The sequence below is a fragment of the Nymphaea colorata genome, chromosome 4 (assembly GCF_008831285.2).
Source record: "Nymphaea colorata isolate Beijing-Zhang1983 chromosome 4, ASM883128v2, whole genome shotgun sequence".
Classification (NCBI taxonomy): Eukaryota; Viridiplantae; Streptophyta; class Magnoliopsida; order Nymphaeales; family Nymphaeaceae; genus Nymphaea; species Nymphaea colorata.
Genome location: NC_045141.1, coordinates 1,649,161 through 1,673,471, shown reverse-complemented (window position 1 = coordinate 1,673,471; position 24,311 = coordinate 1,649,161). Strand labels below are relative to the sequence as shown.

The window sequence follows — 24,311 nt, the reverse complement described above, 5'->3', positions numbered from 1 at the left end:
TTATTTTGTTTCTTGCATCGCTAGGAAATTAAGGAATCACCTAAAAATACACAAAAACCAGTGGTGGAGTGCCTATTATTGAGATTTCCACCCCAATCAGCATCTGTATAAGCAACTAATTCTAATATAGAAGAGGAAGACAGAAATAGTCCTTTGTTGATCGTGTTTTTCACATAACGAACGATCCGCATTGCCGCTCCCATGTGTACTGAGGTGGGTCTTTGTTGAAATTGGCTTATCACATGCACGGCATGAGCAATGTCAGGTCTGGTGATGGAGAGGTAAGAGAGAGCACCAACTATTTGCCGAAAAGGAGTGAGATTCTCTAATATCTCTCCATCATCAATTTTCATTTTAACTCCTAGTGTTTCTGGGGTATCCACAACTTTATCATCTGAGATACCTGTTCTATCAACTAACTCACTGGCAAACTTCATTTGAGAAAGAAGATAACCTTGCTTGCTACAAGCAACTTCAATTCCAAGAAAATATGTTAGTCTTCCCAAGTCAGTCATTTGAAAACATTTCTTAAGAAAATGTTTTACCTCAATAATCCCTTCATCATCACTCCCAGTAATAACCATATCGTCAACATACAATAATAAAACAATTACACCTACGGAGGTGGTTTTTACAAACATAGCAGTATCAGAGTAGCAAGATTGAAAACATTGATTAAACATGACACTACTAAACTTGTTGAACCAGGCCTTGGGAGCTTGTTTTAAACCATAAAGAGCTTTCTTAAGACGTAAAACTTTGTTTTTAGGTAGATCAAAACCAGGAGGAGCACTCATGAAAACTTCTTCCTGTAGGTGAGCATTTAAGAAGGCATTTTTAACATCCATTTGAAAAATAGTCCAATGTTTAATAGAAGCAATGGCAATAAGGGTTCTAACAGAAGTCATGCAAGCAACAGAAGCAAAGGTTTCTTCATAATCAATCCCATATTCTTGGGCATATCCCTTGGCAACAACTTTGGCCTTATATCTTTCTAAAGTTCCATCACTTCTAGTTTTAACCTTATAGATCCATCTACAACCAATAGTCTTCTTTCCTGTTCGTAGAGGCACAATATCCCAAGTCTCATTGCTTTCAAGAGCCTTAAGCTCAAAATTCATTGCCTCAATCCAATTGGGATCTTCCTTAGCTTCAAGGTAAGAAGAAGGCTCATAAAAAGAATGGTGTGCCATAAGACAAGCTCGAAATTTTGGAGAAAAAGACTCATAAGAGACAAATCTTTGAGGAGGCCTAATGTGCCTTTGGGATCTCCTAGGAAAAGATTGATTAGCTTCTTGACTTTGAGGATCACTTCTTTTATAAACTAAAATCTCATGAATAGGATTATCATTGTTGACTTCTTGAATTTGTACTTCTTCAACTTTATCGGATTCATCATCATCAAAATCATCATCATCATCAATATCATTAGTCCAAAGAAAAGTATAATCTTCTAGTTTCTTGGGTTCATCTTTAAAACCATCTTCATTTTCTAAGAAAATCACATTTCTAGAAACATACACTTTATCTCTTACAATATCATAACATCTATAACCCTTTTGAGTTTCGGAATACCCAATAAAAACACAAGAAATAGCTTTGGAAGAAAGCTTATCATCTTTGTCACTTAACACAAAACATTTGCAACCAAAGACTTTAAGTCTATTGTAATTAGGTTTAACGTGGTGAAGTTTTTCAAAAGGAGAAATATGTTTCAAAAGTTTGGAAGGCATTCTATTAATTAAATAGGTTGAAGTTAACTCAGCCCAAAAGTTTTTGGGAACATTTTTGGATAAAAGAAGAGCTATTGTTGTTTCAATAATGTGCCTATGTTTACGCTCGGCCACTCCATTTTGTTGTGGAGTGTTAGGACAAGATCTTTGATGAACAATACCTTTCTCTTTTAGAAATTGTTGAAACTCTTTTGACATAAATTCTCCTCCCGAATCACTTCTAAAGACTTTGATATTTGAGCCAAATTGGGTATAGGTCATGTTGTAACAATTCTTAAAGTTTGTAAAAACCTCTGATTTGTGTTTGAGAAAGTAAACCCAAGTATGTCTAGAATAATCATCAATAAAGATCACATAGTACAATAATCCTCCTTTTGACATAATAAGAGCGGGTCCCCACACATCCAAATGCACCAAATCAAATAATTTTTGGGCAATGAAATTTCTATTATCAAAAGGTAAGGCTTTCATTTTTGCCTTAATACAATCATTACAATGAAAATTCTTTTGACAAAAATTCTCCATAAAGGGAAGATGAGACATTTTTTCTAGATTTGAGTGTCCAAGTCTTTGATGCCAAGTTTGAATGTCACATCCTTTGGAGATATTGCAAGAAGGTCTTGAAAGATCCAAAAACTCTATGTAGTAGAGATCATTTGTTCTAAAACCTTCCCCAATCGTCTTCTTGGATACACGGTCCTGTATCAAACATTTGTATTGTGAGAAGATTATATCAAAACCAAGGTCGGCTATTTGAGAAACGGATAATAAATTTAAGTTTAATTTAGGAATATATCTAACATGAGGTACTTTTAGAGTTTTGGATCCAAGAGTTTGGTCAAGATTTCCAATAAAATCGATCTCAAGAGAAGTACCATCCGCCGTTTTCACAAAAGAATAAGAATCATTTTGGTGCATTCGGAGAGAAGGGATCCACAAGGAGTCACATGAAAAGATGCTCCCGAATCAATAATCCAAGAGTACTTACTTGAAGAAGTAGATGCCACGATGGAGCCCAATGTTGAAGGTGTGCCTCCTCCGTTTAGTAAAGGTTGAATAACTTCAATGATCTTGGGTTGAAGAGCACTCATGAGTTGATCTAGTTGGAATGAGCTTGCATCTTTCCTTTCTTCTTGAATTGGAGCCACAACATTGCTTCTTTTGTCAAAAAATCTAAGTTTTGGACATCTAGGCTTGGTATGTCCTTCTTCTTGACAATGATAGCAAATAATCTTTCTTCTTGCTCCTTCATTTGTACGATTAAAGTAAGAAGGTCTATAAGGTCTCAAATGGGCCAGCCTAGATGTGGCAAGAACATTGTTGACTTTTTCTTTATCAAGACAAAGTCGATTTTCTTCCATTTGAAGCTCCGCAATAGCCTCATTCATAGATGGTGTTTTAAAACGATGAAGTAAAGCGGTTTTAACACCATCAAATTCGGGTCTAAGACCTATGATAAACTTATAGAACTTGTCACGTTGTATTTGCTTTTCTCTAAGAAGAAGATTTTGCGTCCAATGTGGTTCAAAAATGCTTAATTCAATAATACAATTGATCCATTTCAGCCACATACTCTTTAATGGATCTATCTCCTTGTTGGAGATTATGAATTTTGAGTTGAACATTATGCATATAGGCAACATCTCTCATGGTATGAGTTTTCTTTAGATATTCCCAAGCCTTTAAGGCAGAATTTAATTTAAAGATTTGCCCACTAGTAGCATTGTCAACACAAGTCAAGATCCAAGTAATAATCTTATGATGACCAACACTCCATTCTTCCCATTTCTTATTATATTCAGTCATAACTTTCTCTTTTTCCGTTCCATCCAATTCCATAGCTCTTCCATCAACAACTTTAGTAAGGACTAATTGTGGTTCAAGTTTTGTCCCATCAACTAGTCCCCAAAGGCTCTTCCTACATATAAAGTGTTCCATAGTTCTAGCCCATTGTATATAATTTGTTGATGAGAGTTTAGGAAATGGTAGAGAAGAGACTTTGTCATCCATGAGCACAATCAACAAGGTAGATCCACTTACAAGTAATGAAGAAGCTAGCAGCCACGTGAGAAGAAGTCCACGGCAAAGGAGAAGAAACCAGTCACCCTTCTTCTTGTGTAAAACTTGTATTTTTGAGATGACAAACAAATGAAGAAAACAGCCACAATCTTCACCACCACTAGAGGCCAGCAAAGCAACACCTCAACCACAATCTTCACCACCAATAGAGGCCAGCAAAACAATACCTTCTTGTGTCAAGAATCAGCCAGTAATAACGTCGAACATTTGGAGTGCTTTACGGCTCCAAAGAAGGAGTAAGAGCTGAAACTTCAAACTGAAGGACAGCACGATGAATAGCCAAAACGTGGCTCTGATACCATGTAAATCAGGCCCGAAAAGACAAATACTTCAAGCAAATCAGCCTTGAAGCTTCCACCAACAAGTCAAACTCACAAGCCCTCAAACAAGAGGTGAAGAAGCACTTAAATTAATCACAATAAAAGATACATAAAGTAGGCTAAAAAGCCATACAAAAACAAAGGAGAAGCTGCCCTATTTATAGAGGGGAGGGACAAAGAGAAGAAGGAGGAGGCAGTCCCAATGGCTAGAAATCTAGCCGTTGGGACTAGTCTCCCTCTAGGTAATACAGAAAAAGGAGAGAGATAAAAGGGGAAAAACGGAAAATGAACTAAAAGAAAAGATACATGAAGAAAGTAAAAATTACATAAGTGTCCTAAGTACCCAAAAGATATAAAATATATATATACATATAAAGCATATATTAGATGACTAATATATGTGATATATATAAATATATATATGTATACATTTGGGATACATACATTCTAACAATTACGTGCCCTAGTCCATTGAACAGCACTTTAATATTTTTTTATTTGCTAATGGAGAACACACCATAGCTGATCAGAAATCTAATATTCCTACTGAATATAAAGCATTTGCTACCCCATACTTCTTTTGAATTCAAAGATGTTCTGATAAACCCACAATTAATATTTATTTGATTTGATCAATGAGACCCAGGACCTCAATATTTCAACAAAATAAACGAGCAGAAAAATTCTCATATGTGCATCAGTGAAACTTGATAAAAATAATATCAAACACTGGTTGAGGACTTTCATGATATTAGTTTCTGGAAAAGAATATATTACTTCAAGCTAACAGCAGAAAAAGATGGGCAAGTCAGATACAGGGGTGGAAGATTAACAATGTAGTAATGTATTGGATCATGAATAGCATTCAGACCCATATTATGGAAGGTCATTCACTAACCCTAGTGTCTATTTAAATAGAGATTAGTAAAAAATTACACTGACATCCAAAATGTTTTACAAAAAATTAAAGAACAATACCAACTAATAGATATTGCAGACTAGTACCCAAACTTATGAACAATGTTATCACTGCCGTATCGTATCGTGTATCGGTCGGACCGACCTATACGTCGTATCGTAACGTATCGTAAATGTATCATAACGTATTGTAAAATTAATTTTTTAATTTGTAAAAAATATTAAATATTTATAAAAAATAGAAAAAAAATCAGAAAAAATAAAAAAAAATCCAAAAAAACTAGTAAAAATCAGAAGTGGGCGATGAAGTTGTCCAGACCACATTTCATCTATAATCTTCCATATAGGCATGTACAACTTCTTTTTTCCCTTCATATTATCTCTAATGGCCTCCTTGGCTCTGTCCATAGACTCATATAAGTATCCAATAGAAGGTCTATCTTCACTATCAACTAATCTGAGGACTTTCACTAGAGGTACATAAATCTTCAATAAGTGCACACATGATTCCCAAAAGTCAGCATCAAAGATGGTATCCACAACTGTCGTAGCCTTTCTTTTATAGGCATGTGGATATGCAGCCCAATCATCACTTGAAAACATCTGCCTGAGAGAAGTTCTTTGCTTGACTATACCCTGCACAGTCAAAACATTTGTAGCAAACTGTGTTTGTGCAGGTCGAATCAATTCAGCCCCATTTGTGAATTTTCTCATCAAATTCAAGACATAAGCATGATTATAAATAAACTTCGTGATTTCTTGGCATCTATGAACTATCAACTTCATATCATCTCTTTCACCAAGATCCTGAAGCATAAGATTTACACATTGAGCAGCACATGGACTCCAATAAAATGTCTCATATCGTGCTACTAACATTTCACCTGCAGCTTTATAATTTGCTGCATTATCAGTGATAAATTGTACGACATTGTCAGGCCCAACTTCTTCTATAACATTATCAAAAATCCCAAACAACACATCAACAGTCTTAAGAGTATCAGACAAATCAACAGATTTTAAGAACATAGTACCAAGAGGGCAATATACAAGGAAGTTTACCAATGTTCTATTCTTGATGTTTGTCCACTCATCTGCCATTACACTACATCTTGTAGCTTTCCAGCTCAATTTTAGTTCATCACAATATGTCTTCACATCTCTAACTATATTGTTGAGAATTTTACCTCGCAATTTATGAAAAGAGGGCATTTTATACCCTCGCCCTACACTAGCAATCGCATATGCTATAGGCTGATAATGATAAGAGTTTGCTGCATTGAAGGGAATGGATGCATCATAGAACTACCTTCCTATGGTTTCATCTGTTGCTTCAATAATATCCTTTGATTGCATGGCTACACGAATCTCAGGCTGAGCACCAGCAGCAGTATAATTGGGAAAAAAATTCTTGATCGAACCAGACATATTGCTCGACCTCATAGTAGGTACTCTACCACCACCAGTACGACCACTATGACTCCTGCCACATCCTCGTGAAACTGAACTTATACTTGCACCTCTTCTTTTTCTGGTTGCAGTTGTAGAAGAACCACCTCCACGCATGATGTCTTTCCCTTTAGTTGTTCCCAAACTGACACCAACATCTTCTTCTTCAAGCTGAACATCTTCACCTTCACTTTCTTCCTCTTCATGTGGGTCCCCATATCCTTCCTCTGCATCTTCCATTTCCTTTTCAATCCTACTTGCTTTCACTACATCAAGGAGCCCCTAACACTAGTGTTTTACATTCGCTGGCAATAGGTTCTCTTGGGAGCCATTGCATTCAGCCACATCGCTATGTGTACCAGCTATATGGTGTTTAAAGCGAGAGATCGCTCCTGATATGATTTGCTTACAATAATTGCACTTAACTCTTAACCTATCTTTGGCATTCGCCCTTGTACACCACTGCCATGCAGGATCCGACATTATATCTTCACAAAACAAGTAAAAACATACAAATAAATGTAGGAAATAAGACAAATGAACGATTCAACGGCAAAAATGAGTTATTTCTTACCTTCTTGGTGTTAAAAACCAAAAAAACCTCTTTCTCCAAGCTTCCCACCGTCCCAAGACTCCCCACAACGAGAAATAAAGTTTCTTCGCCGGCAAATCTTGACGCAATGGAGAAAATCTCTCCCGCCCACGTCTCTAGCAGCGTTGAGAAACAAGAAAAGAGAGAGAGAGGAGCGTCGGTTTCAAAATAAGACGCAAAAAACGGGGGTGTATCGCACGTATCGTATTTAAACAGTGTATCGTATAGGTTTTCTTGACCTATACGATACGTATCGTACGATACGCGTCCGTATCGTACGATACGGATAACATTGCTTATAAATACTCCTCTCAACAGCAGCATTGTAGGAATGCTCCAATAACTTACTTTTACTCAGACCTGATATTACATTTTCAGTTAATCAGGCCCCAAAAAATAGGAGAAAAGATATTGAGATACCTGAAAAGTATTGTCCAGGATCGCCTTGGTTATATTAAAGGTAAGTCAATGCACTCTCTACATGAGATCACAGTGTACATAAATGTTGATTAGGCTGGAGATTTAGATGATAGGAAGTCAATATCAGACATTGTGTTTTCATTGGTTTTACTCTAGTTTTTTGGAGCAGCAGGAAATAGAAGGCAACAACTAGATCCAGTACAGAAGTAGAATACTGAGCTATGGCTGCTGCTGCTACAAAGATGACAAGGATTAGACGTCTATTGCTTTCGATACAAGAACCTATTTCCACATGCCTTTCTTTAGGTGACAATTAGGATGCCATTCAAATTTCACCCAACCCCATTCATCACAGCAAAACCAAGCATATTGATATTGACTACACATTTTATCAAGAAAAAATTTGAAAGGAGATTGAGCCTCATTTTATTGGATCAAGTGTTAAGGTCTTGATATGTTCACAAAAAGGCTCAGAAAACACATGCTTTGGTTTCTGAATGGCATGTTATCCATGGTTCGCAACCATGCATGGCTTGAGTGGGAAAGTTAATTTGTGTAATTTGTTTCATCTATTCCTTGTTTGTTACTTTTCAATCCAAAATATATCCTCTTGTATAAGAGCATACTTGCCTTTGTTTCATTAGGGCACCGCCCTTCATAATGTAAATTCTGTTTTCATAGTCCCCTATCTTGGGAAAGTGTGACATTTAGCCTCTTCCTCCCTATTTCTTCCAGCCGTTATCTAGAGACTTCCCACAATAATTGTTAATGCAAGTACTTGTGTGTGTGTGTGTGTGCATGTATATTACATATGAGTAATTGGTAAATTCCAGATCACTTGGGTAAGGATGAAAACCAGACCTCTTAAATTTGTGTTAAAAAGTATTTTAAACAAGATGTAAGCCACATAATGTGTTTCTAAACACTAGTTTTATATAAATCATGTTTTAGCCCAAGTTTTTTTGTAAAATAATTGATCTTTTCTACTATTAAATTTTGATGTTATAAGAGACGTTGATTTCTCAATTATTAGAAAAACACTATCAAAGTAAAAAATGACTAATTTAATATATGTTTCCCACCAAATCACTCTTAAACTCATATCTATAAGGTTAGATTGCAGAAACAATACTTTAGTAATTAACGGGTCTGGTTTTTAACCCTTCCTAAGTGGTCTGGTTTTTACCAACTTATATATATATATATATGTAAATTGAATTCAGCTGACTATGTCTACAGCCGAATAGTTATTTTCTTATTTTACGTCACTAAAAACCATTGCAAAAAGTGCGGTTACGATAGCCAGTTACTTGGCCATGTTTTTTAGTGACAGAACGCACTCATTACAACAGTTTTTAGTGATACAAAATTAAAAATAACCATCCAGCCATTGAGGTAGTCCACTGATTTCAATTTCCTTAACATATATATATATATTTTTTTATATATATAATTTATATATATATATATATATATATATATATATATCAAAGTCACAAAAGACGCGTTATTTTTGAAAAAAAGTGTGAGAAATTCATTTGCTGAAAAAAATGGGTAAAAGTTCGTGTTTTTTTTTTTGAAAAAAACGGAAAAAATGAAAAAAAGCGAAAAAAACACATTTAAAATATGTTTGCCTCACCCCTTTTTTGATGCATTCATTTTTTTGGGATTCGGCAGCATGACTTGTAATATTTGAAAACTATAATGGCTTTAAAGTAAACAGACGTTAAAAAAAGGTCGACTTCATCGCTTATAGCTGAATCGAGTTCTTTGGGAAGGAAGGAGCTGGGCGTTCTAGGGTTGGAGAAAACAACTGCTGCTCATTCAGTCCATTGAGGTAGGCAACAGATTCCATTCTTGATTTTCTTTCTCTTATGGTCTTAGCCACCCAAAGTTTAAATCTCCCCTTAGCTATCTCTCTCTTCCCCATCACTCTTTCTTCCATCTCTCTTTCTGTCTGTTCTCCTCCCATCCCTCTCAATTTCTGTCCGTTCTTTTCCCCATCTCTCAGTTTCTGCCGTTGTTCTGCTGGGTTTCCAGTTTCCACACAACTAGCGGTTCTCTCAGCCTCTCTCTCTTCTTGTTATGTATATTACTCTTTTCTAGCTTTTAATTTCTCACGTTCTTATGCTGATGGGTTACATGTTTCTGTGGGTTAAGAGGCTCTAAATGGAGTGCACACATCATGTTGAAGCATATCCATTATTTCTTCTGCATATTTTGAACTTCACCATGATTACTAGGATTGTCACATGGGTGCTGACCATGCAGTATATATATATATATATATATCGAGAGAGAGAGAGAGAGGAGTTACTTGTATTCTTGTCTCTTTCGTAGTTTGTTATTTTTCTCTTGTATTTATCTGCATTTTTGTGTTCTTTTTATTTATTTCTTGTTATAGCTGAATGCTCAGCTGATATAGCCATTGGGCACTCTAATGGCAAGAAAACCCAATTTCCCTTTCTGTATGTCTATTTAAAGGACTCTTGGCCCTCATCAAGATACGCTTCTTCTGAAGCTTTTTCAGCCTTGTGTCAGTGCCTTAGTGTGCTGATTTCATGATGTGCTCATAGCGCCATAGTGCACTTTGCTTCTTTGGAGTTCTCATGTTTCTTGAGTTTCTTGACATAGCTATTGCGTCTAGATCATAGAAATGTACAATAATGACATCAGCATGCTTCTGTATGCTCATAGGTTACTGCATTCAGCTTAAGAAAATCATTGATTAGTGCCCTTAACTAGATCAAGAATAACTATATTTATTACCCTCTTGTGGAATTTTTCAGCCACTGACAAAAAATATCAGATGTCTCCTTATTTTGACAAATACCTGGTTAATTAATAATTTCCGGTTCAAGCAGGCCTTCTCTAGACGAACAGCATCTATTAGCTTGATTCCATCTATCCACTCCATCGTGACAACAGCTTTACGAGTAAACTCCCAATATATCCTTGGAACCCTGATACAGCTCGTCACTTTCTTTCCAAAAGCATCCACCACCGGTTTCCTATGAACATTCTGACCATTTTCTGTGAATCAGAGATAGTAAAATTATAAGTTCGTAAACAAAAAATAATAATAATAATAGTAATCAGTTGGATATCAAAGCCACACAAGAAAATGTCATTTCGTTGTGTCTATGTTCCAGCTTTTCGAAGCACAAACTCAAGCAAGAATCACTAACAGGACAAAAGATCACAAAACATAGTTATGTTCATTTCAGTGACAACTGTGCCTGTATAAACAAAACTTTAACCCACAAGATTGCAACCAAAATAAGAAGGCTTGCTCATGTTGATCAGACACAAGATAAATCACACTCATTATCATTACCTAATAAATTTTTAAGCAATCAATGCTTATAAACTTAAGACAAAGAAATATACAAATGCCACTGGATGATGCTCAGCAGAAACAAAAAATAACTTACAACGAAGACTGAGATTAGAGGTGTTCCAAGATCAAGAAATGACAATGCAAATATGTCCATTGCAAACTTCCATCATTTTTCTTAAGCATTGTCAACCCCATGAAATAAAACTTTTGTCTTGTTGAACTGCTCCTTGCTTGGAAGCTAAATCAAGTGTCAAAGAGATGACCAAACAAACATTTTAAGTACCAGTTGATCAGAAAAGCAGGAACCCAATAAACATAGCATAGTAGTTTGACATGAAAATAATCAGATGCAGATCCAATCTGTTCAATATTGTTGATCCAGTTATATTATTCTGAGAAAGTTATAGAAGCCATAGGGAGTTCCTCTCGTTTCCTAATTGTACCATTTCTCCTGTTTCAAAAGACTCAATCTTAAAAGGTCCTTGTACTGTTGGTAAGCGATTATACTGATTATTGAAGAAAGAGAACCCACGAATTTCCACATTCAAGAAAAATGTGGTTCATTGATTCTCATTTTTCCCTCAGCTTTTTGCCTTCTTTGGTATTGTCCACTCAATCTAATCCTGCATGCAAGTTTTATTGGTATCAGAACTATGAAATCTCATCAAGCTAAGACAAATTCCCTCTTTCTTTCTTGCTTTTGATTCCATTTTCTTTATTTCTCTCACAATCTATCATCCTCTTATCAGACCTGATATAAGTCCATCTTCTCTCTGCTTTCAGTTTGATTGTTTTCTTGTGCTCATCTTCTTCCCCCTTTCAGTCTAATCTCTTCTAGAGACTGATTTCCATGTTAGGCCCATAACAAGCAGTGGGGTGTCATGAAAAATTTGTTCCCATAAATGCCAAGGAATAGAAAAATTAAACAAATCTGAAAACTCATGTTTTTACCTAAACCCCTGTGAATACAATATGACAATTTTTTAGTAACTTTACCTAAATGCCCTTGAACAACTTCCCGGATCTCGTTCCTCCTTTTCTTGTGGTCTTTCTCTGTCATACCTCTTCAAGGTTATTTCTAATCCCACGTGTTGCTGCAGTCACATCTTTTCTCTGACTCCTACATACTATTACAGTCACATTGCAATTATGTTTTCTCTTACATCTCCTTCTCTTGTTTCCTGTTCACCAAAAACATATCGATCACAGGTTCCTTGTTCTTCATCTGTTCCATTCTTTACTTCCCAGTTTTTGACTGCTTTCTGTTGGGGCCCTTAATATATTGTCATGGATGCTTATTATGCTTATTTTGAATCTCCGATTTCTTATTTTTGAATGTGTTGTTGATATATTACGGCTTATGAATGATGCATCATGAATGTTTATTATGTATGGTGATTTTTTTAAGAATGTACATTTTCTTGAGTTCAAATTTTTCTGCATTTTCTCTATTTTTTCTGATTTTTTAATCTTTTTTATTAAAAAATAATTTTTCGATATGCCACGGTATGTTTGCTATATGTTACGATACGGCGTATAGGCCGGCCCAACCGATACGCGATACGAGACACCTTTTACAACATTGGTTGGGGGCACTTGTGCCCCACATTTTGGCACTGCAGAAAGACTGATTTCCTTATATTTTGGTATTTCTCATTGTCTGCCCTCAGTTCCAATCTGTGGCACAGGGACATTAAGATATCTTAAAAGGTATAAATCAGCATTTATGTAAGCCAACCTGTGTAACACTTGGTTTTTTTTTTTTTTGGCAGAACGGGTCGGGTCAGGGTCCAGACCTGGACTCGAGCTCCATGCGCGTAAGGAGCCCGACGCCGCAGCCCGTCTCCCCTTCCTCGTTCCCCTTCCTCCTCGTTTCCCCTCTACGGCTCTCCCTTACACACGACCGGAGCTCAGCGCAGAGAAGAAGAAGGAGACGGAGGTCGGTGCAGCAGCGGCGGTAGTGGCGGCGGCGGCAGCGTGGGTAAGCCTCCTCTCTCGCCCTCTCTGTCTGCTTCTTCTCCTCCCTCCCACGCAGCCTCTCCCTCCTCGTCCCATCCGTCTCCTCTTCACCATCTCCCTCTTTTGCCCCACTCGATTTCCCTCCCCTTTGCCGTCTTTCCCCTCTCTGTCTGAACCCTCCGTCCCTCACTCTCTCTTCTGTCCGTCTCTTTTGCCAGCACCTTTCCCCTACCCTCATGTTCCCTACTTGAGCTCTTCTCCCAATTTTCTATTTGTTTTTCCATTTTTCACCAACCGAGCACTCTTCTTTACTGATTTTATCACTGTTTGATTGGATTCCAGTTTGGGGGGCGTGTTCTTCCCCGCATAACAGTGATTAGAAGGCCTTGGTGTGGCGGCATTGAAGGATTTTAGCTGCTTGGGGATCATTTGGACTTGTGAGGTGGCTGCCGGAAGGATTGCAGCAGCCTAGACTCTTGATTTGGGGTGAGCAAAGCGTAATTGAACCCATTTTATTGTATATTTTCCTTTGGAGCATGTATAATTATTGTTTGTGCATGCTAGAAGGTAGAATTGATGGTTTGGGATGCATGCAAGCGACCTTGCTTTTTGGGGAAAGTGTAGGATTATGTGGGAGAAGCGATGATTCGTGTTTATCATGATTTTTTTTAAGCATGATAGGTTGATTTTCGATGCAATAGGGAAGCATGGTTGAGTTAGTGATGTTGTGGAGAAGCGTAGGACCGTCTTTTGGGAACGCTTGGAGCACCTTGGTCGACGTGGGTGGTATGTGTAGGTAGGAAGGGGGTGTGCATGTTGGGAAGACGCCTCAACTAAAGGAAAGTTAATGAGAAATGTGTTAAGGATGGATTGAGCGAAACATTAGGTTTTGACGTTGGGTGGCAACGGTAAGAAGTTGTGAAGTGGCCTATTGGAGGGCTTGTAGGTCGACACTACCCGTCGACACCTTCTTGAGACGATGACATGTGCCTCAATGATTTTGTTTTGTATTTGTTTGGATTGCGTAGCTAACTAGTAGAAATTTGATCTTTTGTTTATGTTTGCAGGTGCACCGGGCACGTCCTGTCGACCTTGAGCTGTCAGATTTGAAGCTCGAGGCATTTTGAAGAGTTTGTGAGCGCGCCACAGGTATGGCGACATTCCAGACAAATCCCTGCCTGGGCAAATGTGTGAATGTGTGTTCTTAGGGTCATGGGATTCTAGGATTTGTGATGTGAATTGATTGATTGTTTTGAAATTGAATGTGTGTATGCATGTACATGAATTGATATATGATATGAAGGGTTTTGAAAGGCTATTAGTGATTGTTTTGAAAATGTTACGCCTTTGCATGTGCATGCTAGAATTGACAACTGTTTAGGACAGATGAGGTGGGGTATCGAGTCAAGTGTCTCCTCAACCCCAATTGTGCATTAGAAAGCATTCTAGAATGATAACTGCATAGGACAGCTACGAGCCAATCACAGATCGAGACTACTCTTTGTGGTTTGGCTAAGTTTTTGAAGATGTGATTAATATGATGAATGATGTGAATGTTTTGTTCTGTTGCATACACATTGTTGTGGGCAATGATGCAAATGATTGAATGGGAGGGTAATTGTTCTCATATTGTATGACGGCTAGCTATGACTGTTAGTGTTATGTGCAAACCTCGTGTGGAGGCAATTGGAGGTGTGGGTGCAGTCGTGAAGTGTATCAACCTCATGAGCTAGCCAGTCAGTTTGTAAATGTGTTAATCGAATGATAATAATGAATGATTAAGAGATGAGAGGCCAGTGGGATGTGACTATGTGTTGGGAGACGTCCCGTTTTCGCCACTGGTCTCGCCTGTTCGGAGCGGAGGCGGTGCAAGGCCCCAGGGTACTGTTGTGTGTTGTGCTTGGAGCGTTGGGCTCCCGCCTTCCCAACCTGGGTGTCCTACGGAAGGCTGAGTATCTCTCCTTGGAATTCACACATCTATGGATGAGTGCTCTACCGCTGCAGCGGATGAAATGGATCCATACTGTTATGAGCCACCACGGGGGTTGTCTCTCGGCTGTAGGCCGCCCATGGTGTGCATGTGCCTGTGTTGCACCCACAGGAACTGTGAATTCACTAAAGTTAATGAAAATGTAATGTATATGATTGAATGTATATGATTGATGTGCATGTGATTGAAATTGTGTTACTGTGGCCATTGAGTGGCCCTTACGTGTCGTATTCTGACACAACATGATGATAAATGGTTTTGATATTTGTTCTCTTATTTGAGCCCTATCTAAGAGGGTTTGGTATTTTCCTGGCTTGTTGTCATATTGCGAAGGCTAAGCCTTCAGTTGTTTCTTTTTCAGGTTTTGGCAGACTCGGGGCAGCAGGTTGATCGGATGGCTTCACTCACATCCTACTGGGGAGAGTTTGGGTCTTTGGTAGTGTCGGCGCGTCATGGTTTGGTCTTTTTGATGTCTTAATTGTGTTAGGCATCAAAGTTGTGTTTTGGGGCATTTTTGTCATACACATAGATGTGACTTTGTATGAATTGAAATTGTTATACAAATGAAAGTTGGCCCCATGGTTTCAAATGACATAGCTCCATCTTTTTTTGAATTGTTGTGTAGTCGCACCTCAATGCTTTATGTTTATAAAAAAAAAAAATTGTTTGAGGGTCAAAAGATTGGGGTGTGACAACCTGCATTTCCATGCATCATATTAGGGCCTCATTCATTTTCCCCTTTCTGCTCCAGCTTGTTAGGGGGTCGATTCTTTCCCAAAAACAAGAAAAACAAAAAAAAGAGAGAGTGGAAGCAAAGGGCAGAGTCAACACCATTCCAGGACGGTACTGTTGACTTGCTTTGAGCCTCAGTACCATTTCTTAGTGCCATGTCTATTATTTTTTGTGCCTCAACTAAACTCATATCTGGTTTTATATCTAGTTTCTTTTGCTACCTTCCATATTATTCTCATACTTCATCCTCCCACTCTAGTATTTCTTCCAATTTCCTCAGCCAACTTGTTTATGAGAAATTGAATAACTCAAACTTTTTGACTTGGAAGAGGCAGATTGTTCCTTTCATACCAATATAAAGACTGAAAACCCAATCATATGAGTTTAATGAAGGCTTTTCCTCTTGTTGGTCAAGAATGAACCCTAGTCTGAATCTTCATGCATTAGCTTTTTATCAGTGTGCTATTGCTACTTGCTGGGCAGGTGGCGGTAGACAAGGAGAAGCTACCATTGGTATCTGTAGAAATAATAGACGCACAAGAAACGAAAATCGAACATAGATGTAACGTGGAAAACCCTCAACTAGAGGGAAAAAACCATGGGTGAGGAGATCTGGTGCCCACTAGCCGCCAGACTCTCTCTCTCTCTTAGAAAACTTCATTAATATGCAAGATTAGGGTTTACAATGGCATAAGTATGCCCAAACCAGGACTCACTGGATCGGGTCCAAACCCGGACCCATACATCAAGATCCGTCAACACTCCCCCTCAAGTTGGGCATACATATCAAACATGCCCAACTTGGATACATTTCTCTCAAATGGAGTTACATGTAAAGCTTTAGTCAGAATATCAGCAGTTTGATCTTCAGACTTCATGTATGGTAATGTTAACTCCCTGGCATCAATTCTTTCTCTGATGAAGTGACGGTCAATCTCAACATGCTTTGTTTGATGATGAAGCACTGGATTGTTAGCTATGTTAATCGCAGACTTGTTATCACAATACATCTTCATAGGCCCTTCAGTCTCTATCCCAATATCAGTCAGCAAGATCTTTAGCCATAACAACTCTGACACTCTAGTAGAAACAACCCTATATTCAGCCTCTGCACTTGAGCGGAAACAAACATCTTGTCTCTTGCTTCTTCAAACAACTAGATTTCCCCTCAAGTAGACGCAGTACCCTGAAGTAGATCTTCTGGTGTCAACACAGCCTGCCCAGTCTGTATCAGAATACCCTTCAATTTCAATAGACCTTTGTTTCACTAATAGAAGTCCTTTACAGGGATTCTTCTTCAAGTAACACAGGATTCTATCTACAGCCTTCCAGTGCGCATCCGTAGTTGCATGCATAAACTGGCTCATCACATTTACAACAAAGGTGATATCCGGTCTAGTCAGAGTGAGGTGTATCAATCTACCAACTAGACGTTGATATCTCCCTTTAGCTTCTTCACACAAAGGTTCTCCATCCTTGGTACTGAGTTTGTGCCCAGCATCCAGAGGAGTAGAAGTTGGTCTGCATCCCAGTTTTTCTGTCTCCTTCAGTAGATCCAAGGTATACTTCCTTTGATTAAGCACAAGAGTCGTACCTGATCTGGCAATTTCAATACCAAGGAAATACTTTAGCTTGCCAAGGTCCTTGAGATCAAATTCAACAGATAGTAAACCCTTTGATCTTGCTATCTCTTTTTCATCATCACCTGTAACAATCATATCATCAACATAAACCAACAGTAGAGTAACTTTACCCTCCATCCTCTTTATAAACAGGGAATGATCTCTATTTCCTTGTTTATAGCCATGCTTCTTTAGAACAAGTCTGAGATGTTCAAACTATGCTCGGGGAGACTGTTTGAGCCCATACAAAGCCTTCTTCAGTTTACAGCATTTTTCAGGTCTCTCAAAACCTGGGGGCATCCACATATACACTTCCTCTTCGAGATTTCCATTGAGAAAGACATTTTTAACATCGAGTTGGCACATCTCCCAACCCTTCAGCACTGCTAAAGAAATAATAACTCTAACGGTCTTCATCTTCGCGACAGGAGCAAACGTCTCTAAGTAGTCGATCCCATATTTCTGATTGAACCCCTTGGCCACCAGACGTGCTTTGTACCTCTCAACATTCCCATTTGGTTTGTACTTAATGGTGTAGACCCACTTTGACCCAACCAAATGAGCTGCTTCAGGAATCTCTACCACTTCTCATGTCTGATTTCTGTCTAAGGCTTCCATCTCTTCTTGCATAGCAGGAGTCCACTTGGGGTCACTCTGAGCCTCTGTAACATTCCTGGGAATCACAGCCACAGACAAGGAGGATACAAAACATTTGTAGTCAGTGCTCAATCTAGAGTAAGACACAAAGTTACCAATAGGGTGTTGAGTACATGACCTGACACCCTTTCTCAGGGCAATGGGAAGATCCTCCTTTTCATTTTCTGTTTGACTTTCTCTCTCAATAGGTTTCTTCTAAGCATGACTTGGGTCATCCAAGGAAGAAGTAGGATTGGGATTCAGAGTGAACTTCTCCCCATCAATCACCTTGTCAGTACAAAATCTTCTCCTAGAATACACCTACCCAAACAGACGATTGCATTCTCTTTCTGTCTCCATAGAACACTCTCCCTCTTTTTCCTGTTCATGTACCTCAATAGACGTCCCATCTTCTTCTTTTCCAAGCACCTCAACAGATAGATTTTCTTCGCACCTATAATCCAAAAAATCTATAAACTGAATTTTCTGACTTGGAGAATACTCTTCCTTAGACATTGACTTCTCCCCCTAAGAGAATTCTCACCAAAATAAGACACATGTTCCAAGAATGTGACATCCTTGGTAATGTGAACTCGACCAGTGGTGGGATCTAGACATTTATACCAATGTTGTAAAAAGCGTATCGTAAGGCGTATCGGTCGGGCTTTAAGATACGTCGTATCGTAAATTTTAAAAAAATAATAATAATAAATCAGAAAAAATTTAAAAAAAAAATCAAAAAAATCATAAAAAAATCAGAAAAAATTAAAAATAATAAATTCTTCATAGAAAGCATGGTTTAGTCTTTTAGATAATGATAGACTTATTATTTTGCTAAATGCTATAAACTTACACGTTCACGGTTCATCATTCATACTTCATAGACATCAAAATTCATAACAATATCATTCTTTTTCATCTTTATCTTCATGGTTTAAAAAAAAACCATTTCCTCTCAATGGGAATCAGCCACCCATGCACAAATCCATGGTTTAATAGATGATTTCATGGTGACAATCGATGATTTCACAATGGAAATCAATGATTTCCCTCTAAAACGGTACAATCTATAGATTAGAAATGAAGAAGGGGTGGGTTTTTATAAAAAAAAACTCGAAAAAATTGGGTTCAAGTCTCCTTTTTAGAAATCAGCCCGTATCGTACGATACGGGCCGTATCGCACCGTATCGTACGATATGGGGGCCCGTATCGCACGTATCGTACGATACAGGTACGATACACCCCCATTTGCGATACAGGGGGTGTATCGTATCGTATTTTGCAAACGATACGATACGTATCGTACGATACGGCCCCGTATCGTACGATACGTACAACACTGATTTATACCTCTTTTGAGTAGGACAATACGGAATAAATATTCCCTTAATTGATTTGGGGTCAAGTTTTTTCACATTCGGGCTGTGGTCATGAATGAAACACACACGTCCAAAGACACGAGGAGAAAGGTGAAAAGGTTGGCTACTCCCTGGAAGCATGGAGTAGGGTGTACGACCATTTAGCACTCGACTAAGCATGTGATTAATCAAATAGGCACTAGTAATAACCGCATCTCCCCAATAATATTTTGGAAGATTCCTTTGGAACAATAAAGCTCTTGTGACATTAGGTAACTGACGGTTTTTCCTCTCAGCAACTCCATTTTGAGGGGGTATATAACTACATGATGTCTCATGAACAATCCCCCTCTTTCGAAGTAATTCCTCGACAGTGAGACACATATACTCACGAGTATTATCGGACCAGAATGTCTTGACAGACCCACCATACTGGTTTTCCACTAGGAGGATGAAGATTTCTATAATATGAGGCACTTCGCTACGGTCTTTCAACAGATAAACAAAAGTACATCTTGAATAGTCATCTATGAAAGTCATATGAGGGCCCCCACACATCAGAATGAATCAAGAAGAAAGCTTTATTAGCACGACTATTTGAAATTGGATATGAAGCTCTAACATGCTTCGCAAACTGACACACATCACAAGATAACATGGAAATGTTCAAACTGGAACATAATTCAGGGAACAATTATTTTAAAATCCCAAAAGGGAGATGACTAAGGCGTTCATGCCAATACAAAAATAACTGACGACACTCTTCCTTCTTCTTCTCTGTCTTGCTAACTGCTGACATAAGAGTTGTGGCAACGCGTATAGGAAGCCGATACAAACCATCAGACACCAAACCAATCTCAATCTTCTTCCTTGTCACCAAGTCCTGCAAAACACAATGTTTTCAGAAAATATAAGTTCACTGTTCAGTTCCTTGGTAATCTTGCTAACAGATAAAAGATTTAAGGGAAGATGGGGAACATGCAAGGCTCCATGCACTAAAAAATTGTTCAACAAAGAAATACTCCCTTTTCCTATCACAGATGTGGAACCATCGGCAAGGGATACACGTTCCTTTCCCGAAGATAGCTTGTATTCATGAAAGAGTTTGGGGTTGCCAGCCATGTGATGAGTGGCACCGCTATCAACAATCCACTCCCCCATGCAAGAAGTACTTTTTCACCTGAAACGGCCAGTGCCTAATTGACGTTCACCTCATCTAACGTGTCTGTCTGACCAACATCAGTTTGATGCTCGCAGCTCACAAATCTGTTTCGCAAAAATAGAAACTTTACCATCACTAGGGTTCATTGCATTCGAAACAGGCTTTTTCCCACCAGAAGACCTCCCCCTACTATTCTTCTTCTCTGGATGCAGGTCCCAACAAAACTCCATAGTGTGACCTAGTTTTTTGCAGTGAGTACATTTACGGGAGGAACGGGCAGTTCCCATAGAGGCACGACTAAGGAAGGCTGACCGTTCATTGTGAGACATGTGATCCCCCTTTCTCCCATTTATGACCAGCCGCCTTTGCTCTTCAGCTTCAACACGGGAATAAACATCTTCAATATTGAATGATTCTTCAGAGTTAAGAATCTGACTCCTTATATTTTCGAATTCATCGTTCAGTCCGGTTAAGAAAAGGAATATCCTATTCTCCCACTCCTTGGTCATATAATGCATCTGGTCTTGAGGACAACTCCAGACATCATCAGAATGGTAGTCAAGATGCTCCCACTTAGATTTTAATGCGGCGTAGAAATCAGCGACCGAGAGATCCCCTTGTCGAAGGGCATACAAGTCTTTCATTAGTTGATACACACGAACTTTTCTTTTCTTTTGACCATACATCTATTCCAAAATAATCCACATATCTCTCGCAGTCTTTTTACGAAGAATGAGAGGATGAATGTCCGAGGATACTGAATTAACAATCCACGTTTTTACTTGGTTGTCCTCAAGAAACCAAGTATCCCAAGCCATACTATTTGCAGCAGGTTCAACCTTACTCTCATTCACATAGGCAATACGGCCTCGATCAGCTATACCCATAGTGATGGCGGCAGACCACTTAAGATAGTTTTCCTTGGTAAGACGGATGGTAGTAACCTGAACCGGAACATTCTCAGTTCTATAAGCCCAGATTTCAGTCTGATCAGTGCTGACGGTCGAAGAGGAAGATGCTGACATGATCACGAACCAGGCTGCAACAACAAAAAAAATGGCACCGACGTCAACAGAGGGCACCGACGGCAGCACGGGACACCGACAGCAGCAAGGTCACCACCGGCAGCAACAAGGGCACCGACGACAGTACAGGACTCCGACGGCAGCAAGAAGTACCGACGGTAGATAGACAGATGAAGGCAGCAGCAGCGGGACTATGATCAGCGGCAGGGAGCTTCTGCGAGCGTCGCCAAGGCAGTCCAGCGACAGCAAACAGCAGCAGCGGAAGTGGTGATGTCGGGCAGAACGTGGGAGGCGACTCCGTTGGGTGGAAGCAACAGCGTCAAGCAAGAGATCAGGTGGTGCCGGAGGAGCAGAGGGCAGCGGCAGACACGGGCGACGCAGAGGGTCTCAGGCGATGCAGCCGGGTAGCGGCGGTGGCAGCGGGGACAGCAGCGGCGACAACAGTGAGTGATAGAGAGGTTAGGGTTAGAACTTGACAACCCCAAAAAATTTCTCAAACTCGTCAGCTCTGATACCATGTAGAAATAATAGACGCACAAGAAACAAAGATCGAACACAGATGTAACGTGGAAAGCCCTCAACTAGAGGGAAAAAGCCACTGGTGAGGAGATCTGGTGCCCACTAGCCGCCAGACTCTCTCTCTGTCTTAGAAAACTTCATTCATATGCAAGATTAGGGTTTACAATGGTATAAGTATGCCCAAACCAGGACTCACTGGATCGGGTCCAGACCCGGACCCATACATCAAGATCCGTCAACAGTATCCAAGCTGTGTCCAGCCTGAGAGACAGATGGCAAACCGAGAGGCACTCACAGCTCTAGAGAGTCTACGCAAGCAAAATGAAGAGTCACACTTGGCAACAAATACTCAGCTGGAGTCCACAGAGAAAACTATGGAGAAATGAGATAGTGTCTCTCTGATGTAGATCAAAGATTGAGTCGATTTTAGCGGAGTAGCAAGCCCTAAATGCTCTATTCAAAGAAATAAAAAACAAGGTAAGTTCCAATCTCTTTCCAGTTACATCTCACCATCCCAACCTCCTGTTGTAGATAATCCCATAATAAGGGACCTGCTAATCCCTGTTTGTAACGTTTTTCATCTTAACAGGTTGGGTTGGATCGGGTCCAGACCCGGACCCGAACCCCACCCACGTGAAGAGGAGCCCAACGCGGGGGCTCTTCTTCCTCGTCTCCCTCTTCATCGCTTGCTCATCTCGCGAGTGTGCAGCCAACGCAGAGACGAAGGAGGTGGAAAAAGGAGTAGCGGCGGAGGTGCGGTGGCATTGAGGTAAGCTCCTGATTTCTCCCTCTTCTTTCTTCTCCTTCTCCCTCTCGTGTTTTCTGTCTGTCTCCCCCACTGTCCCAAGCGTTCTCTGTTCAATCCCTCTCTCTCCCGCAAGCTCTCAGCTCTCGTCCGTTTCTCACATTCTTTCTACTCATTCCCCTGTCTCCCACACACTCTCCCTCCTTCGCTACTCTCTCGTCCCTCTGCCCGCACTCTCTCTTTATTGCCAGTCTTTCTCAGTAGCAACCTTCTCTCACCCTCACCATCTCTCACTCTTTCATGCACACCCTCCCTATCATTTGTTTTCTTCCTTGTTTCTGCATTGTCACCCTTTTCTCTCTCTTCGTTTGTCCATTGTCGTCTCTCCCTCCCGTCTACTGCCTCTCTCACTCACACCTCTCAGCCTCCCTCAACCAAACCACCTCCCTCACAGCTATACTGTAGGCTCTCTTCTAACAGCAGACCCTTCTCTTGAACTCTCTTTCGCTCATTCTCACTCTTTTTATAGATATTGGGTTGGATTGCAGCTCGGGGAACACGTTTTTCCCCTCATAACAGTGAAATGAAAGCGTTGGAGGTGACGGCAGCAAACAATCTTTGGCATTGGTGCTTAGTCGAGCGGTTGGTGTGGCTGCCGGGAGCACTACAGCAGTTAGGACTCTAAGAGTGGTGTGAGCGAGGCCTAATCGAGCCTAAACTGTCTAATGTTTTCTGTTAGTGCATGTATAATTATTATTTGACCATGCTAAGTTCAAGATTGGATGATTTAGAATGCACGTTCGAAACATTACTGTATTAGGGAAGATCTAGGACTATTTTGGAGGGACAATGATCTATGTATATAATTATCTTTTTAGCATAATGGATTTATTTTGAAGCAGTTTGAAAGCATGATAGAGATTTGATGTTGTTAAGAAGGTTTAGAACCGTTTAGCGAACTCGTGACGTATGCTATTGTTGGTATGCATACTACGTCGCTCGTTGGGAAAGAAACCTATTGGAAGGCTTTGTGGGCCGATACTACCTGTTGGCACCTTCTTGAGGCGATGACCTACGCCTCAATGACCCTATTTCGTACTTGTATAGATTGTGAAGATAAACGAATAGAAAACTTATCGCTTGAATATTTTTGCAGGTGCACCGGGCACGTCGAGTATACCTTGAACAACAAGATTTCAAGCTCAAGGCGATCTTGGGTATTTTTAGCCATGCGCGACAAATATGGCGGCATTCCAAGTAGATCCTTGCCTGGGGCCAAATTTAAAATGCATGCCATGCCTTTCAGGATCGTTGGATCATATGATTGTGTTGTGTTACATGAATGTATGCATGTAATTGCATGCTAGCAATTATAACTGCTTAGGACATTTAGGCGGGGTATCAAGTCGAGTATCTCCTCGACCTTGACTGTGCATTAGAAAGCATCCTAAAATGATAATTGCATAGGATAGCTACGAGCCAATCACGGATCGAGACTACTCTCCATGGTTTGGTTAAGTTTTGTATAATGTGATTGATATGTTTGATTGATGTGAATGTTGCAATATTTTATGTGTGCACTACCATGGGCATATGATGCAATTGAATGAATTTGAAGGGTAAAGGTACCTGTAAAGTTATGACGGCTAGCTAAGAGTATTGATTGTGTGTAGCCCTCGTAAGGAGGTGTCTGGAGGAATAGGTGCACTCGT

At 39.7% G+C, this 24,311-nt stretch overlaps 1 protein-coding gene across 5 annotated transcripts in view; it reads right to left on the bottom strand.

Moving 5' to 3' along the window:
- LOC116252740 (uncharacterized) overlaps positions 1-24,311 on the bottom strand; it is a 110,956-nt gene that overhangs the window by 58,214 nt on the left and 28,431 nt on the right. For all 5 annotated transcript variants that reach the window (XM_050077429.1, XM_050077431.1, XM_050077430.1 and 2 more), the window contains one exon: positions 10,345-10,544. In XM_050077429.1, the coding sequence (XP_049933386.1) occupies positions 10,345-10,544 (200 nt within the window). The remainder of the gene's footprint in view (positions 1-10,344; positions 10,545-24,311) is intronic.